This window comes from Denticeps clupeoides, chromosome 4, assembly GCF_900700375.1.
Source record: "Denticeps clupeoides chromosome 4, fDenClu1.1, whole genome shotgun sequence".
Classification (NCBI taxonomy): Eukaryota; Metazoa; Chordata; class Actinopteri; order Clupeiformes; family Denticipitidae; genus Denticeps; species Denticeps clupeoides.
The window spans coordinates 13327845-13348352 of NC_041710.1; the positions used below are offsets into that span (position 1 = coordinate 13327845).

The 20508-nt window shown below is 40.4% G+C and overlaps 1 protein-coding gene and 1 pseudogene across 6 annotated transcripts in view; both read right to left on the reverse strand.

Annotated features, from left to right (window-relative positions):
• LOC114789111 (CUGBP Elav-like family member 5) overlaps window positions 1-20508 on the reverse strand; it is a 106833-nt gene that overhangs the window by 13961 nt on the left and 72364 nt on the right. For all 6 annotated transcript variants that reach the window (XR_003749619.1, XR_003749618.1, XM_028978201.1 and 3 more), the window contains 4 exons: window positions 12116-12244; window positions 8591-8670; window positions 7182-7328; window positions 3035-3179 (listed from right to left, as the gene is read on the reverse strand). Coding sequence is in view for 4 of the 6 variants with exons in the window: in XM_028978201.1 (XP_028834034.1) it covers window positions 3035-3179; window positions 7182-7328; window positions 8591-8670; window positions 12116-12244 (501 nt within the window). In the remaining 2 variants the exon portion in view is untranslated. The remainder of the gene's footprint in view (window positions 1-3034; window positions 3180-7181; window positions 7329-8590; window positions 8671-12115; window positions 12245-20508) is intronic.
• On the reverse strand, window positions 3937-4044 carry LOC114789448 (uncharacterized; annotated as a pseudogene).

Sequence of the window (20508 nt, forward strand, 5' to 3'; positions counted from 1 at the left end):
AATGCTTCTTCTCAGCTCTATCTTATTGATTACACAGGATCAATGAAAAATTTCTAATGCACTGGGGTCTATGGTATCGATTGGTTAGCAGTGTTGTGAAAGGTGATGCTCTTTTTCTGCGTTTTTACAGCTTCCACAGCCTGTTGCACTGGGGTTTGATGGTCTCAGCCTTGTACCATATAGATTGAACTACTCATCCAAAATGTGATGCATATAAAATCAAGGCATATGAGTAGGACATAAATACATTTCATAAAAAAAAAAAAAAAAATCACTCTACACCTACTCATCTGGACCACAAACATCCCAGAGCTTCAGTGTCACTGGATTTCCCTAATTGTGTGACCATTAAATATGCAATAGTCAATAAATTACTGTTTTAATTTGCTAAAGGTATTTATCTGATAATGATTGCTCACACTTTTATCATACTGTAGGAATCAAGAAACCTATAACAAGCATATTTTGCTTGTGGATTTTGTGCTAGATATGAGCTGTGTTGTGTTGCTCAGGTGTTTGTTTTATCTATGCTGAGGTGTCTACATTTTGTTACTGTGTCTGTGTTGCATTCTATTTTGGTGACTGTATAGTGTATAGGCTGTACTGTGTGTAGAGTGAGCTGTTTTTGTGCCAGGGGTCTCCAATCTCAGGGCCAGTTCAGACACTAATGAAAAGGTTCAAACACCAGTGAGAAGGTTCTTCACCCAGTCTTCACTTACTCATCAAGAGAGCTTACTCATCCCAGAGAGTCAATGTGACTATTTCCCTAAATGTATGAGCATTAAATATACAACAGTCATTCAATTTCAGTTTTAATTTGCTAAAGGTATTTAATAAAGATATTTGCTGACTTGTGAGATGTGAGGTATGATCACAGAATAAAGAGTAAAACAGCTGGTTACTAATGCTTGTTCATAATCTGCAACAGATGGTGAACTACCATTATTTTTTTTTACGGCTACAACATACGTATATTCCGTACGTATGACATACAATATGTATGCCATCAGGCTTTTCTTTTCCATCAAAAGAATCCAACAGTCTATGTGACTGTTTTTCTTCATGTCTTGAAGCATAAATGAATCAGATTATAGCGATTATATGAATTGCTCACTAAAGTCTGGCTAGAACAGTAATTAATGCACTATTATCAATCCAGACTAATTAGTTTCCTGCTAACCACTAAGATAAATAACAGACCATGATTAGAAAGTCCACCTGTGTGATTTGTAACATAACTTATTACATTTCAATCAGTAGTAGATTAGATTTTACATTTACAGCATTTATCAGACACCCTTATCCAGAGCGACTTACAATCAGTAGTTACAGGGACAGTCCCCCCTGGAGCAACTTAGGGTTAAGTGTCTTGCTCAGGGACACAATGGTAGTAAGCGGGATTTGAACCCGGGTCTTCTGGTTCATAGGCGAGTGTGTTACCCACTAGGAAACCGTGCACCCATTTACAATTCTGCCCATTCATCACAAGCCACACCCCCACAAACACACACTGGTTAATAGGCACAGTCTCCAAACTTACACACGCTGTCACGATGGGCCATTGTGTTTGTTGAGATTGAGATAATGCATTTTCAGGCCTTGTTCACGCTTTTCTTTTGTGTATTTCGAATAAATCAAAATTTCTATACTGCATCTGAGTCCACCCCTTGGTCTCACCTCCCCTGGCAGTACAGCTGCCAGCTCCATCAGTGTAGAATCGTCGGAACTCTCAGATGCCATGCCCCAAGACGGCCTCTGATTGGCTCTCCTGGCCACATCATAATCAAAGCCCATCATGAGTAACCACACCTTGATTGCCTACTTAAAGCACCTTGGGGTGGGGTTTACCCCACTTGATGGACGCAATCATTTTCAGCAAAAGCAGAGCTTGATTATGTTTATGAAATTCAGTATAGAAGTGTATTCTTATAGGTCGCACTTTACAATTACTATGTCTACACATTAATTCATGAAGCACGTTGAATGTTTATTTTCTTGCGTATACTACATGACCCCTAGAGCACACTATAGAACTGCTTTGCATCATTTGTAGAATAAATGGCATAAAGTCTATGTAATGATAATTAAAAAACAAGTATTAATAATAAAAAGCTTTTATGTACAGTGTAAAATTGGTTTATTCTGTCTACTGTGGCTCTTTGATTTGAAGGTTTGACTTAAGCTAAACCTGTCAGTGTATTATTAAAAGAAGGGTGTGCTCATTACATACCCCAGCACAGTGTCAGAGAAGCAGATGAACATGCCCTTGTTAAATCACAATACAGATATTGCAGATACAAATTTATTCTACCGTCAGTAGAAAAGCAGAAATGTGATCTCAGACTACAAAACCCACAGGATTTTTCCTGCTTAGGTAAGTAGCACTTTGGGGGAACAGGAGACAGGTGATGAAATTAATGATCACCCTGCTCAAGCAATTTGCAACCGAAAAAAGAAACCCAGATTGTACAGTTGATGGCTCTGACACTTTGCTTACATCTTCCACTTCATTTATATTCATAATGAAAACCCTACAGGAGATAGATTGGTTAGACTGACCAACAGAGGTCAAGTAATCCATTACCAATTACTAAGTACTAATTACATTTCTCAAACTGGATTGAATTAGACATTACCGCCTGGAAAACATAATCATACTTATTAATCTTACGTCTTCAATTTGGACAATACTGACTTGTCACTGTTTTGGTATTTTATTAAGGAAGGACATTCGCTGTCAATTTCCTAAGTAAGGTAGTACTCAACTAGTACTTCATTCTTTAAACAGAGCTAGTTCTTCATTCTGCCAAATGCTTTTGGTATATTTATACCAACTCATTTTTTCTTATTTTCTTTGACTTTGCATGTAAACATTATATCAACAACACATTAGATCAACAAAATAGGACACAACACATTTTAATAATGAATTCAAGAAGTCAACAAGAGCAGTTTCCTTGCAAAAACATATTTTGCAACCCTGTATCAAGGAAGAAGAACTTGAGTGCAGAAGTGTTGGTCAAAGGCAACTCACCTGACACAGGAGTCATTGGATTGGGAGGCAGACCATTCATGTTGAGCGCCCCCACCTGGTGGATCTGTGTGGCTGGGAAAGGCATGCTGGGAGCCAGATAACCCCCATGAGATGCAGCCATGATGGCAGCCTGCTGCTGCATCAGCTGTAGAGAAGAAGAGTGCACACATACACACACGTATATACTCTGATTAGTTTAGCCTCATAAACCTTGTGCAGCTAAGAAAAAAAACGATAAACTGACAATGACAATTCTGTTTTTATTTCTGGTCTAAAAAATCATTCTGATATTCCCCACAGGACATTAATCTTGAAACATGATTAATTATTTGCAGATGCTGTTGGAGTTTGCATTTGGAGCATTTGCTGGATTGGTACCGGAATGAGTTAAACTGCACTGTGTGCATGAGGGGTTACAACATCACCACTTCTGAGTTTTTTAATATGGTCTTCTGATAAGCATTTAAATCATCCTCTTTCGCATCTGTATGACAATGTTGATTTTACTCTTAATAGGCCCCCTTGAGAAAAAATCCTCTGCACAGATAGCTGCACAGAGATGATATTTATCCCCAACTATTTCCACATACACATAATCCATCCCCACTCCATCTTTGTGGTCAACAAAACATCACCAATAGACCATTAAATATTGTTTGTGTTAAGACAATGTCCGTACTTTATTTCCTGACTTGTTATTTACAGTTACGGCATTTGGCAGACGCCCTTATCCAGAGCGACTTACAACAAGAGTTATGGACTACACTGGCCCCTCTAACTATATGAAAGTGAAGTCACTGTCACTGTGAAACACAGCAAATGGTGCATTGTAGTGAACAGTGGGCGGCCATGACAGGGCCTGGGGGGCGCCTTACCCGCTAGGCTAACCACTGTCCCAAAAAAGCTTACAGCACCTGGTATTCCCAGGTGGTCTCCCATCCAAGTACTAACCAGGCCTGACCCAGCTTAGCTTCCGAGTTCAGACGTTCTCGGGGTGGTATGGCTGTAGCAATATATGTGTGTCATTTGTAAGACTGACATATTTGAGATATGAAAATAAGGCCATATGTGTTTATTACGGTTACTTATATTGGATTACTCCATTTTTAAATGTTGATATTTCTCCACTCATTGAAACATAACCGAAACCCAATCCCAGCAATTGCTGTCTGCATGACAAACGTGTAGGGAGCCCTTTTCATACAGCTTGCTTACTGTTTTATGGTGAGATGTGTTTTGATTATGGTTACTGACTTTGTTCCTCACATATTAAAAACCTGAGAAGAATTTCACTGATACCAGAAACTGAACTGCTTCATGACACTTTCAATTTCACGGTCATTCTTTAAAATAAGGAATGAGTGTCAAGTCATTTCACAACCGAAATGTTAACATGCGTTTTCTTACTGTCCTCATGGGTGTACTCTAAAGGTCATCCCCATTCCCAATGCCCATCCCCATAGCTGCAGACTTTGACTACGCATGCCGTATATCCATTCCAGAGGAGCTCCCGGCTCCCTCTTGATCATTGGGAGTTTCAAGGCTGCTTGATGTAAAAGTTGCAAATACAACTGAGATGAAAGGTCATTTGTCTCTCACAAATGAACACGACACACAAAAGTCATGCAAGTGATTCCAATTGTTTTCCTTACAGCTCTCATCGTGCCGTGGAAGTGCAGAGTGATGTGAGTTTGTATGTGAGTGAGTACTACAAATTGAATTCATTACCCCTTGTTCATATTCCCAACGCTCTCTTAGAAAGGATAAGGGAATATGAGAGCACCCATCACAAGCCACGGATAAATTCATTAAATGTATTTGTGTTCACTTTTTGCGTGGGTGTGGGTGCTTCACTGCTGTCTAATGATTCTGTATTCCCAGGATGCTAAAAGGCAATAACCACTTTATCATATGGCAATTAGCTCAGCACCGCCTTGCTGTCATCACCTCACTCTCTTTCACTCTCTCCCACTCGCTCAATATTTCTCTTATCCTCCAGGTGGAACCTCTCTAAACGCAAACCCACTCCAGACAGCCAGAGAAGGACCAGCAAGAAGATATACGAGATGCAGAAATGGTAGCCGTTCACCATGATCAAGTATTTCCTTATTAGAGGACATCATTGAAAAATATGCTAATCTGGATCACGTTTTCTGTTGGTCAGAGCCACAAGGAAAACCAAGTGTTTTTGTTCACCCACGAAAGGCATGACAGTCAGATTTAATTGTTGTGTCCTCCTCGGATGCAATCAGAACTTCAGCACGAAGTTCTGCACATAGCCATCAGAGGGCGTTGGTGGCCACAGTGGTGAGAGTCTCCCTACACGCCCACTCCGGCACCATCTTTACCGGCACATATTGCCGCACCATCTTTATCGCCACACTTTGCCAGACCCTTTACAGGATCCTTAGTGTTCAGGGAGGACTTCCAGTTGAATAATTGCTCTTAAGAAACCACACACAGCCACAAATGCAGCATGCCCTGCTCTGGGTTATACTTCCCAAGTGCATATCTCTTTCAGATGAGATGCAAAGAGGGGAGGACATGCTGGTTATATAATTAAAGCCAGAGAGGTAGCCTTCACAGTAATAGGAAGATGATCATCTGGTCATCTGAAACCCGGTTGCACTTTCCACATTCTATTTGTGGAATAATAACACAGCAGAATATCACAGAAGCAAGTGGGTCCAACCCCAATACATTTTTTTCATACTCTTTTTTTCTCACACACTCTCTCTGGCTTGTCCTTGTAGTTTACGGTGTCAGGGATGTCTCTTGTCACGCTGCAGAGTTGTTGGAGCTGCTGAGATGTGCAGTGGCTTGTTTACGTGTCAGTGATGCACACCCCCTCCTCCCTCTCTGTCGGCCCTGGTTTGACTAAAATCCAATTTACTGCCGGTCATCTGAAACCCATAAGCCCCCAACTTGGCCTGGTGCTGTGGCACTGGGATCTGGTCAAACCCCTGATTCTTTGGAGGAACTATTTAGTTATTTAACTTGGTACCGGAATGAGTTAAACTGAGTAAATGATCCATCTTCAATTCAAGAGAAGCAATTTATAGTCCAAAAGTCCCTCACCAATGCATGCATGGGAGAAATGGCATGATGGGAAACCCAGGCTGATTTAAGAACTGTGTCACACTGCACAGTCTGCTGTTGTCCCCTTTGTATCTCATGTCATAATCACATGTGAAGGTAAAGGCAAACACAATTATACAAACAACGTTGTGTCCCAACCCACACAGAGCCCAGTTAGCTTTTAACACATGACTGATTTTATTAATGCTGAAGAGGATTAAATCAATTCCACTGCCACAGCATTTGCAAAACAATCGTCATTTCTCTACATCCAAGCAGCCATGACTGTGTATGGCAATGCCATCTTCAATATCACGGTGTCCTCTGATTCACGTGTTTTTGTGCGTGTGCGCACACATGCACACTTGTGTGTGTGTGTGTGTGTGTGTGTGTGTGTACATGAGTAGGTCCCCTGGGGCAGGATTTTACTATTTAGGGCAATGTTTGAAGTATTACCCGATGCAATTTAAATAATCTACACAGAATTTGAATCATTTAGGCTCATTCAGAGCATGCAAACATCATAATGTGAGCACCGGTGTGTGTATGAGTGTGGTGGCAAGCAGTGTGTGTTGATTAGTGCCCTTTATATCATTTATATGGGTTTGTGATAATGAAGCAGTAGGGTTTTTGCATGTCGTTGTGCATGTGTGTGTACATGATTAAGCCAGAATATGTGCATCTGAGGGTTTCCGTCTGTTGCATCCAAGTGTAGAAATGACTCAGGGGGACAATTGTAAATGTATAAATGCAAGCACAGCACATGGTGCACACAATGAAATGTGTCCTCTGTGTTTAATCCATCGCCGTAAAAGGTGCCTGTGGAGCAGCGTTTGGGGATGGTACCTTGATCCAGGGGACATCAGTTGCATCTTTGCAGTTCAGGATTTGAATCCGTAACCTTTCATTATGCGTCCGCTTACCCGCTTGGCCATCAAATCACACAAACATCTCCTGTGTATGTGTTTCAGCACTCACTACGTGGATATGCTGTACGTCGGGTGTGAGTGCTCACTGTGTGTGTGTTTATACTGTAGCTAGTGTCGTGTGTGAGTGTGTGAGTACTCACCGCATGTGTGTATGTGCTGTAGGTGGTGAAGGGAAGGGCCACAGTGGGGTTGAAGATGCCAAACTGTCCCACCATCTGCTGCATGCGGCGGATTGTTCTCTCCTTATCTGTATCTGCAAACTTCACCACCAGACTAGAGGAGGCACCCTGAGAGAGAAAGAGAAGAGAGGAATGTTACAGGAACAGAATATTGTCAATGAGAAAGAGGAAAAAAAGAGAGTCCCCGGGATGAGGTGCAGGTGTGTGTCATCAGAAGAAGGGTGAGCATGAACGAAGAAGTGAGACCGAAGGTGTGACAGCCACCTGAATATACTGAATGACCATGCTTTTCCATCAATTCGTTTTTTCTTTCCTTATGACAGAGCAGCAAAAAGGAGCATGGCATAATATTTACACTCGGGTTGGCCACCATAGATCTTAACCAACCTAAATCTTTGGGATATACTAGTGAAGAATGCACCCTCGTGAGAAGTTAACAGTGAAATAAAGATTGTGGCATTGCATTAGTGTACCCTTGTAATCCAAGCTATGGCAATCCTTTTTTGCAAAGCAAGAACCACGGTCACGATAAAATTATGTATAATGTCAGTTGTTTACACCCAAAATATCAAAATGATTATTTCATTATTTTAAGTCTGACATGTCAGATTGGACGTGTAAGCATGTGAGATCTACTATAAGTCAAGGGGTATTAAAAAAACAGGACAGCAAGAGGCAGAAGAATTAATGCTTCAAGAGGCAGAAGTCTCCTGACACTCTAAAGAGGAAGACTCTTTTAATCATCAATTAATTGTCAATTAATCATTAATTAGGCACGGTTGAGTCAGTGCATTGCTCTAAAGAAGACTGAAGAGGAGCTACAGGCCTGAACGAAATAAAAGAGTGACAAAGAGCAACACAAACGGTCCCCTGGTGAAATTTGTTCTGACTGTTTCCCTTTTTATATTTTTTGTGAGGACCTGCACTGATAAGAAATGAACAAATAAACTATTAACGTGTAACCGTGTAACATTTCACCAAATGTTCTTAATGCTCTAAGGACATAAATACAAAGACAGGAATAACCCAGTGCAGTAATGATGCAGAAAAAAAAGTGGTGTTCACACACACATTGCATGTAATGGACCTGTAGTAATAGACAGCATTGCTTGAACACACACACACACACACACACACACACACACATTCATTAAGGGCCTTGCTGTGATTTAGTGAAACACTTGACCTTCCCTGCAGTCTGGCCTCTCTGGCCCTGAGATCGATCACAGTGGAAAGGCCAAAGAGAATGAGAGAGAGAGGTGGAAAGGAGGGTTTTAAAAGTTAAAGATAGATACAAAGAAAATACCAGGGTAATATGAGAGATGATCAGTGTACCCTGACTATGCAAGTGTGTGTGTGTGTTTACTCACTGGCATGGTCTGACTCCCATGAAGTGCGCCGATGGCTGCCTGGGCTTCTGTGTGTGTAGAGAATTTTACAAATGCACATCCTGCAACACACAAATAAACCAAAGGCAAAACACTTTATTAACCAAACCATAACATCCTCAAATCATTAAACATATTATTTTTATTAACAACAATACAACAGTTTAATGGGTAATATTTGTGTCCAAATATTGGTCCAAATATTAGACAATCCCTATTTTTTTATGACTAATTACAAAACTCATTTCAAAATATCTAATGGTAAGATCTGATGGGGGATGCATTTTTGTGTAAACTGCAAAATGGATGATGATGATGCCTCTATGTATTTTGCCAATCTGGAAATTATCTAGCTATACAAACCATTTAAAAACATTTGGGATAAGCATTTTGCATGCTGCAATCAAATGCACACTGATCTCCAATTAATCATATTAATATTAATCTTATCATATGAGGAAGATTTGATTATAAAAATAATGAAATTTTGATAACCTTGATCACAGTTCCATGGTGCATTAGAGCAGTGTTTAATTAAATAGCTTTTGACCACTGGGAGAAAGAATTTCAGTGGTCCCTGCAGGTGCATTGATCTGAGGGTCGCACTGTTTGAGTAGATTGACAGCGACTGACACGCCTTTGAACTCTCTTCCCCTCGCCGTACACAGGAACTGCTATGCGGCCTGGAAACGGAGGTGTCGGTGCTGCCTGACAACGCGGTGCTGTCTGATTCTGCCTGTCTGGCTGCGCTGCCTCCTCCTGAGCATTTCTCACACACTTCTCCTCCACTTGACTTTCATTTGATCGCATATGACCTTCCAGACATGTGTGTCATCACTTCAAACTCATGCTGAGTTTGTACGCCTCAAACCGTGTTTGGATTCAGAGCTGCTTCGCTCTGCGCGATTTTGTCAGGTGATATTGGCATCCTCTGCTGCCGTGACAACAGGATGGTGAGGGCAAACTTCTGAGGCACACACATCTGTGTATGTGTCAGTGTACGCAGTAAGAGGATGTGTGTGTGTGAAAGCACACCTATCAGAGTAACCGTGCACTGGATTTTCTGCTTGTGGGGTGTCTAAGGACACATTAATGAAACGATTAGTAGGTGTGATTGTATAGCACATGTGTATGTGTGTGTGTGTGTGTGCGCGTGTGTGTGTGCATGCCCAGTAATGTGTGTGTCAAACTGCATATTAGCACCTCGTTGCACTGGATTGTGTGTATGTGAGTGCTGAGCCCTCTGTGTCAGCAGAACTGTGTGTGTGTTTGTGTGTGTGTGTGTGTGTGTGCAAAATTGAATGTGTAAATGACAGGCCTGCTGCAGCGTTTCCTGACAGGTTGCTTTTCTGCTCTGATAGGGGCGAGCGTGAGCTCTGTGTGTGTGTGGGTGAAGTCTGTCTCTCCGGATAGAGAGCTGTCAGGCTGGAGTGTGAGGTATCATGACGTCTGTGACGAGCAGATCAGCTAGATTTACTTTGTCAGAGGCCTCTGTATCCCTTATAATCAATGGACTAGTTCAAACCAAACTGTTTAGCCAACCGCAGTTCTGGGACGTGTCTCTGCTCTGTAAAAATGGACAGGAAATTACAATAAACGGCTGTAAGTAAATGTGCTAGGGTAAAAACAGGCAGAAAGGTCAAGGCTGACAAGGATGCTAACAGAGATGGTGCGAAATACACCATGTGCAATAGCTTGTTAAAGACTGAAGCTATAAAGACCGGCATATTACAGAAGGCTGCATGGTACACATGATGCATGGGTCCACAGGGCATGAGTATCATTGAGTGCTTGATGAGTATGAATTGTGTGTAAATCCTTCTGTCTGGCCTTCTGTCACCAGATCTCGACGCGACTGAGTATCTATGAGAGATTTTTGGACCACTGTCTAAGATATTTGGAAGAGTTCTACTAAAGACTGCAGAATCTGGAGCTGTTTGTGCCGAAATAATTTGTCTTAAATCTGTTGTTTAGCAGTGGAACTGCAAGTGGCGAAACAGCAACCAGCCGACAAATAAAGCAATTACAAGTAGGAGATAATAGACCAAGAGAGTGGATTATGCCACTTAAAGGTTAGTCTGTCCAAAAACAATAAAAATCTACGTTTAGAAATTTGATGGTTGACATAATGAAATACACAATTCTGGAGCCAGATTAGCACTTGCAGCATGTTAGTGAGGGTACATTTATACATTTGATATAATGGGACACACTGAATTCAATTTCAATCAGCTCCATTGCCACACGTGTATAAAATCATGTGCCCAGCCATGAGGCTCCACCTACAAACATTCAGAATGGGTGAAAGAGATCAGTGACTTCAAACATGATGTTGTGAGTGAATGTCATCTTTGCAACAAGAAGGTTTGCAGAATTTCATCCCTGCTGAAATATGACTGAAATATCCCTGGATATTTCAGTCACCTGTAAATTGTATCACAGGCAAGTGGAGGCGTTTAGGTAGCGCAGCAACTCAGCCAGAAAGCAGAATATCTTGTTAAGTCAGAAAAGGGTCCATAATAAAATGCTGATTCCGTAACTGAATATCCATTGAAGCAGGAGCTTCCTGGAATTAATTTCCACTAAAAAGGTAGCACACAAGCCTCATATCACAAAGTCAAATGCTATGCCTTGGATGCAGTTGTGTGGAGCTCTCTGCCATTGTACTGTGGAACAGTGGGAACTTTGTGGAACCCTGACCTCAATCACACTAAACACCTCTGGAATGAACTGGAATGGAGACCTTCAGTGCTTGGCTTCATAGATGCTCTTCAGAAGGACTGGGTACGAATTCCAAGATAGAATGTTATTAAAGTTCATGTTTGTTTTATTGGTCAAAAAGTCCCAATACCTTTGTACACTTAGTGTTAATACACATCAGAGACTGAATAAGACTTGCGCATAATTATATAATAATTTAATAATGATCAAATCAAAATTACATTATATAGGGATGGTAGTAGCCTAGTGGGTAACACACTTGCCTATGAACCAGAAGACTACAGAGTCACAGGTTCAAATCCCACTTACTACCATTGTGTCCCTGAGCAAGACACTTAACCCTAAGTTGCTCCAGGGGGACTGTCCCTGTAACTACTGATTGTAAGTCACTCTGGATAAGAGCGTCTGATAAATGACGTAAATGTAAATGTAAATGTATTGCAACCAGATTTTTTTTGCCTTTTTCAATGAAAGGCAGTAGACCTGACAAACCAATTAAAGTAAAAAAAAAAGTGATTGTAACAGGGATTTAAAATTAATTAAAGTGATTTTAAAAAAATACCATTTCAGAATGAAGACTGATAACAGGTGAAAGGAAGGTGCCATTTCATTTTGTAATAATTTTCACATTTAACATTAACTGCATCTTTGCTTCTATTTAGTTTGCTTCCTAAGGGATTTCCATTTATTTGTTGTTATTATGGCGGATTTTATTTGATGTCTGGGAGATTTCAGGAGAAAATTCATTTCTGTATATGTGTGTATGTCTGTTTTTGCAGTTCCTACCTTTACTGTTTCCATCTGGGCCTCTTAACACAGTACACTCTTCAATGACTCCGTAGGGTTCGAAAAGCCGGTAAACGTCCTCTTCTGTCTGCTGCTTGTTTAGCATCCCAACAAACAGCTTCCGGTCCTCTGAAGAACAATGAGAAAACATGCTGAAATTAGCATTTAGAATTCAGCCCTTAGCACAGAGAACCTTTATGATGTCAAACCGAATTATAACACATTTTATCTAAACTAAAATCCAAGAATAAACAAGTTTTGCAAATAAGCAAAAGTGGGGAACAGCAAAAGGGCCTAAACAAATTGATATACACACCCACACAAACTGAATAAATATCAACAATCAATAGAGCCCGGTACTGGCACTGCATGTACACAAACACATGTTGGTGCATACACACTGTCACGTTCACACCGGCTCCACCCCCTCGTCCCGCTCCTGTGTCTGTGCTGTGTCATGTATGACCACCAACTCTCACTAAGTCTCAATCTGAAAGTGTGAGCAATGGCGGCAACCGTTCTCTCACTTCCGAGTTGTGGGTTCTTGTTCCCTCCATAGGGCCATTCGGCAGGGATAGTGATCCTCGCGGTGTAACGAGTGTCAGGTGCGTGTAATCCAGAGATCTACAGAGCTGTTCTCCAACACGCATCCCGAGGTGTTCCGTGTGTGTCCCTGTTTCACCACAGACTGGCTAATCATCTACCAGGGAACTGGGATGTTTTCATCAACCTGTCCAAGGCTTAGGACTTGTGAAGGTTGGCCAGGGGGTAGCAGTGTCCTGCATCCCTGCCAGACACACACACGAAAGCATCAGATGGGGACATTATTCAGTGTGAGGCACACAGTTATAATAGTTTTGGATTTTTCATTAGTTTTAGTTTTTATTTCGTTTAGATTTTTTTTGTTCAAATTCAGTTAGTTTTAATTAGTTTTTAGAGGCAGATTTACTAGTTTTATTAGTTTTGATATTTTGAAATTGCTTAGTTTTAGTTTAGTTTTTATTAGTTACAGTGTTAGTTTTAGTTTTTTTTTTTTGTAAATTAGGATATGTCAGGTGCATGAATCAAAATCACCAGAATAGCCTTATCCATCTTAGCTCCGATAAGGTTATTGACTCTTGCAGCTCCGGGGTTTTGAATTTTGGTTCGAGTGAAGTGGTGAACTTTTTGAAGGTAATCGAGTCACACAGTCGTGTAGACATTCCAGTCTTAATAAACATATTTACCAATGCTTCTTCTCATTTGTGGTGTTCCTGCGTATTTACTAGCCAGCAGCTACTTGGTCGGCGGTGGAAGCGGTCCATTATGGATGCTGTAGTATCAAGTTCCTTTCCCATGTTACCTGGCCTGGCTACCGCTTCTCTTTCGGGGGAGGGCGGGCGAGAGGCTAGCTTGTTCAGGTTCTCTTGGTGCGCCTTTTTGTGTGAGCTTTTCAAATGGACTTTCAGATTCGTGGGGTTTTTCCCCTTGAGAAGTATTCCACATATTGTATCACCTGCTTCTACAACAAGGCACTTACTTTTATTTTTGCCACTGTCATAATCAAAGAAATCCCAAATAGGACTTTCTTCCGCTTTCTTCCGACTTTCGCTGCAGCCATCACGCTAGCCGACTATGGACACGTGACGTCACAGACCACGTGTTACCATAATGGTCAAAAACCTGGCTTAAAACTGGCAGCGTGAAGTAAATAGATTTTAATTCAACCCAAAAGGCTTATTACAAAGACGAAAACGAAGGACGTTTTTGCTATAATATTAGTTTGTTTAAGTTCGTTTTGTATACACACAAAACAGTTTCAGTTAGATTTCGTTTTTTTTTTTTAACTCTTTATTTCAGTTAACGAAAATGCTTTTTCAATTCTAGTTTTAGTTTTATCGTTCGTTTTCGTTAACTATAATAACCTTGGTGAGGCGGGCTGCCTTATTCCTCTTTTTAGCTGTTTTCACGTTGAATTCTGTTATATTTTTCCCTCGATACTCTTTTGGTACAGGTGGAACCAGTGCTCACTACCCTAATTATATGGGCTAGTAAAAGTAGGCCACAAAACTAACCCAATGTTTACTATGTGTGTAACAACACAAACACTGGATGTACTGCAACTTCCATGAAGTTGATCATAGACAGAAACAAAAGGTTAAAGGAACTTTTAAAATATAGTTTGCTCTGTTAACTTTTTTGTGACTGGATTAAACCCAGAAACTCTCTTATTGATGATTATGTGGGCATTAGTGCCAACACAGTCTGCTATCTGGGGTCTGTAGCACTCTCAAGGGAGACTTGAAGTGAATAATGCATCTGTTTTTGTGTGTGTACATATGTGTGTGTGCAAAAGAGAGAGAATGAGTGTGAGACACTGAGTGATGCAGTATACAGCTCTACTGAGAGTGGGGGTAACGGGTGGGGTGTTTGTGTCTATGTTTGTGAGCATGTCACACTGATGGAAGCTGTGCTACCTTTGGGGAACTGGGGGTGGGGATTTGTATGTGTGTGTGTGTGTGTGTGTGTGTGTGTGTGTGTGTGTATGTGTGTGTGTGTGAGTGTATGAGAGAGAGAGGGACTTGAAAGAAAAGTCATGCTGTGCTTTGTATTTTTCTGATGACTACAGGGATTCACACTATCTGCTCTAAAGACACTGATGTTGTGGCACACACAAGTTAGAGTCAGGGCAACTTACACACACACACACACACACACACACACACACACACATCCATCCCCAACAAATACATCATAATACACCCTGAAGCATGAAAGCAGTCAGCAGCTGTTTACAGCTGATTTTGATATAATGTGAAAGCATCCCAAACAAGATTATTCTGATCTTCAGCGACCGACAACCAGTCACACAAAACAGGGCCAAGTTCTTGCTGCATTCCTTTCAGGAGACTCAGTGGCGGACAAAGTAGAGATAAAGTAGAGATATTCTGTTTAAAATATAACTCCAGATAAGTAGAAATCCTATCAGTCAAACTACAACAAAAAGTATTTGCCTTCAAATGTACTTAAATGCTGTGATATATTATGGATCTAACTTTACAATATAATAAAAAATACTTGCATAATCAATTAATTGTATACTTTATACATTTTATACTTTAATAGAATATCATTTTTAAAGCAAACACTTTCCATTAGATAGTACCAAGTGGTTCAAACTAAGACGTTCAAAAACACTTGTATGTTACATGTTATTTGTCAAATATTTACAGGTTAAATAAATTCACTCCTTTTTATGTTTTATACAATCGTATTAAAAAAGATATAAAAAAGAACAATAGATTTTGCATAATGTAAAAAGAAAAAAAGTAAAGTATTTGAAGTGCAGTTAAAGGAAAAATGTCCCTGAACAGAAATACTTTAGTAGAGAAAAGACTCTGTAAGATGGGACGTTGCGGAGCCATGACATTCCTGCACTTTTGTTGTGCATGGAGATTCAACACCTCCGTTTTTACATGTCTTTGTCAAACGGCATTGCAACATTTGCCGGCCCTCCCCCGAGCCAAAGGTGTGAGGCGCTGGCTGTCGGGACCGCCTGCTCTTTTTGTCTTCCCCAGATGGGAGGCACCACGGGCGTGGCGTCAGAAACAACAGGTTCTGATTGGTCTGTGACAGCTTCCTGTCGGCCAGGTGTATAAAGGGACTTTTTCACTTTCTTTCTCAGCTGCTTTTCCATTGAAAGCCTTCCGCCTTCTCTCTCTCTCTCCCTTACTCTTTCTTTTCATCTTGGTTTTTCTCTGTAACATTGGGACCTTTTTACGTACAATATTCACATGTAACTGCAATAATAATTTACTGGTGTTAATAAATTAGAAACTTCTCATCCTTTTAACCTCTACTGTGCCATGCCTCTTTCTGCCAGGTAACATCAAGTTGGAGTGGTTTGAATACAGTGTTTTTGTGTGTAGAAAGAGAGTTTTTTACTCCATTCTCTCCCTTTTTTTACAACACCAAAAAACTACTTAAGCACAGTAGTGAAATGTTTTGCCTGTCGCTGACACACACGCACACACACAAATTCCACATTCTCTAAGAAGCACTGCAATACTCAGTAACGATGTATGACGAAAGAGGAATCTATAAGGAGCACTAGTGACGAGTGACGATTATCTGCCATTAACACTCCCTGTGTGTGCGTGTGTGTGTGTGTGTATGCGCGTGAGCGTACATGTATTTGTGTGAATTGGGTGTGATTGCATGGTTGGCTGTAATAGGTTGCCAGGCTATTGCAACCTGGAGTGCAACATATGAAATTCTTTTCGAGTGAGTTGGCATGGTAACAGTGGCAAAGGCGAAGATGATGGTCTAATCATTCGTCACCACGACAACAACTACACTCCCTACTAAGGGAACCAATTCTATTGCTGCTATGACAACCATTGTTGCTATTCAGACCCATATTATGATTACTATTACCTTGTGCTTAGTCATTTAGCCAGAGATATTACTCCACTCCAATCTGCCTACTGCTACCCATCTAAAACTCAACACTAGCACCAGTGGGGCCAATGAATTTATCCAAACCATGCAGAAATCTGGCATGAGGTTTTCAATGCTGGATCATTTGTGACAGTTTATGCCATTTCACATATTTATTTTGAACTTAACGTAACTACTTGCAAATTGATTTTTGGATGGCATGTCATGTCTGATCTTTCTGTCTGCCTCACAACATTAACACATGAACACACAAAAAGCAAGGTACTGATATTGCCAGATACTGATACTTTTCTCTACAACTTATCACAACCGCCAAAAAATGCATCAACATTTAATTCAGTAATAATTTTACTTAATAAAATATAATAATATTTAATTTAGATAGTGCCTCTCATAAACCTGAGATTTATTCATAATTAGAAAAATGAAAAATTATCAACAAATAAAAAAAAAATCAACCCAGAGCCTAAAAATTGCTTACAGCGATGCTTTTTCTTTGTCGTGTTTTTCATGACCACATCGTGAGCTGTTAATTTTTATATAAAAAATGATACAGTTAAATGTGGGATGATTCTGACTAATGTATCCATATATGTGCAGAGGAATAAAGTATAAATATAAATCTGTCCGCATTCCAACCCACTCCAGTGTTTCTTGTTTGCTCCTTGTTGTACAGATGAATGTGTGAAGGCACAATCTTATCTTTAACAAAGACAACACTCCTCTGCTCACGCTCTGTTCTGATACACTACCTTCATGCTGCCGTTACAGCGGAACAGAGGTTCAACACACATACACACACACTTCATAACGCAAAGCCACATCAGTTTTTTTGTCTCATCTGAAGATTGCACATTTAATCACCCTTCATCTGAGAAAGCACAGATTAATCAAAGCGATGTAAAAAGAGAGACATGCAGAGAGGGAGTGAATGATGCAAGCACACAGGGAGAGCCAGCGCAAATGGCTATAGGGCCCATTGGCAACAAATTAAAGCCCCTAGATGGTCATAAGAAGGTCATTTTGCATCTATGCTTACATCCAAACGAGCACACATAGTTTTTCAGTGTGTAGACAAGACTGTGTAGTAAACTACAATTCCCTTGCTGAGGAAAGGTGACCCTCCAGCAGGACAACACCAGGCAACAGAAAGCTGCTGTGGTCACAGTTGCTTGGTGTACAGGTGCTGCCTGTTCTCATGACCTTAATTGCACAGAGCACCTCTGAAATGCCTTGGACCACAATGTCCTTTGTTGTGACCATCTACCTATGGCATAAAATTCATGAACTGCAGGTGCACCCTACAGGACTTTCCAGTCACATGCTCTGGCTGTGTGACACACGCATTTCATTCAGTTCACAAGACACATCTTGTCCCCTAAGTCAGTGTCCAAAATTAGCATCCGTCATCACATAAAAACCAACACTGCAATAGGCAATGTGGCCCAGAAGGCTCAACACAAATACAAAAGACCGAGTTCATATATCAAATAGCGTAATATTTTATATATGAATGCAGTGTCCATTATCCATTACAATGAATAAAATTGCTCATCATGACAGGCATTAATAAATGTTTTGTTGCATAACTTTCAGTGTGAGTAACTTCCGTTGTGGATGCAAAAGCCACAATGGACGTTACACAAACTGGAAGTTAGTACAGAGATGACACACACTGGAAAATACAACCCATTACTGTATTATCTACCGCTAGGCTTATTACTGTATTATCTACTGCTAATGCTAGATATCACTTTTGGATAGATATTAAGAAACTGATGTGCACATGCATAATTACATGCATATGATCTGCATTGTTACTCAGTTAATTATTCCTATGGCTTGACTAATAATAAAGGAGTAAATATAATAACATGTGTGCACAGATTTATGAGGCATGATGAATAAGGAATATGGTGTAAAGTGACATAAATAAGTTGGAAAAAAAGAAGAGGAGTGCAAATGGCTGACATAATGATTGATTATACAACATTGTTCCGTTTTGTATTTTTATTTGTTTTATGAGGTTCAGGAGTTTTTTGTATGCATAAACTAGCATATTACACTGCATAACAGACAATGCATGAATCATGTATAGATCTATTATAAATGAGATTTCAGCCACATCACTGTTTTTACATTAGATACATGCACTATGCAGGCACACGCCATCTTATTTTGGTGGTGAGTAACCTCATTTAGATGCAGTGGACAAAAAAAGCCCCACTGTCTGCACCAGCTTCTATTTGCAATTGATAAATCCAATGGCCTCTTTAAGCAATGCTGAAAACACACACAAAGCAGCTCTTAGCCCTGAGAGCAGGGATAAGCTTGCCCGTCCACACTAAGTAGACAAGTGGCGAGGATGCTGCAGCTCACAAAATGCACAGCGAAAGAGAGAGAGAGAGAGAGAGAGAGAGAGCAAGAGGTGAGACACCAGCAGAAAAATGGGATTTCAGGTGCTAAAGCCCTTAATGCCAAACACCCACAGCCACACTCACAATTTAAACCTGCCCCCGAAAAATAAATCAATTCCTAATGGATCAGTAGGGGTAAGACATCGTAAGTGAGTGGGTGTGTCGTTGTCATTCAGGAAAGGGCATATAACTGTTTATCTGTTTACCCATATCCACTTGTGTTTGTGTGTGTGTGTGTGTGTGTGTGTGTGTGAGCAGCAAAAACATAATGTTGAGAAACTTCTAATCTTCCAACAGCTTTGTCAGCGATTTGTTAAGTACAGCATTGTAGATACACACCGAATTCAAATGACTGCCTACATCTACATCTCCCACAGACACACACACAGAGCAATGCACACACAAAAAGCAGAGTGAGCTGAAATAGGATGTTTGGTTGTTACCTAAATAATGGCTTCCTAAGTGGCCTGAACTGAAAAGCTGTTTCAGTCAGTGCATTGCCCAGGTTCAAATTAAAACCATAGTAAGAAAAATTTAATGTGAATTTTCCTAATTTTTTTTCAGTTTTTAAACATGCGAATTAGGCAAGGGGTAATATGTCTCCACATTTAGCATTGTGCAAAATGGATGCCAAAATCTTCACACAATCACCTTAAATCATTATGGCTCATCGACCTGGTTAATTATTGTGGGTCATTACATTTTGTCTGTATTGCCGATATTAAGTAATTAAGTAATGTGCTACTGCAACTCCCCTGCCATCTCGTCCTCTGTACCGCCCACAAAAATTGCCAATCAGCACTAAAGCCCTGCTGTCACTCACACTACAATCACACATGTGCGCATGTGAAGGCACAAACTGGAGAGGAGGAGAGAGAAGAGGTTCAGCCGAGTGAAGACAGTTGGTGAGAACAGAAACACCACGTATTTACGTATTACTCTAGATTCTTTCTAGGGCATCAACAACTTAGCTGTCAATAAAGTCGAAGTTGAGTCGACAAGTCATGTGATGAAGTCATCACACAGACACAGAGGCGGAATGGAGGTGCTAGCACCACCCATGTTAGCTAGGGGACTCGGTTCCAGGTGGCCGTGCATACTTTTAATTTACTTTAACACCGACTTGCAGATAGTTTGTGTTTTTGTGTCTAGCGTGAAATATTTCAATACATGTGATGTGTGTCTATCACCTGCTGCCATGTCAACTTGTTGTGTTTTTGAGTTTAGATTCTCCTATACACCCCAACGCTCCTGCCCTTTTTTATGAGATGACAATAATAATTGGAAGCCAATTGGTTGAGTCAGTATACAAGCACGCACACAGAGAGGGGAAAAATAATCAAAAAGTCCAATATTAGTCAATCTTTAAACCTTTCTTATCAGAATCATCCCACACACACACTTACAAAGTCCACTACAAAATATATTAAACATATCAAAATGAAACAAATAAAGTGAAATTAATATAGTAAAAATATCTCACTGTATTTTGGTTGAATCAGTAAATATAAAATAAGAGATCTTATCTCGAAGTTA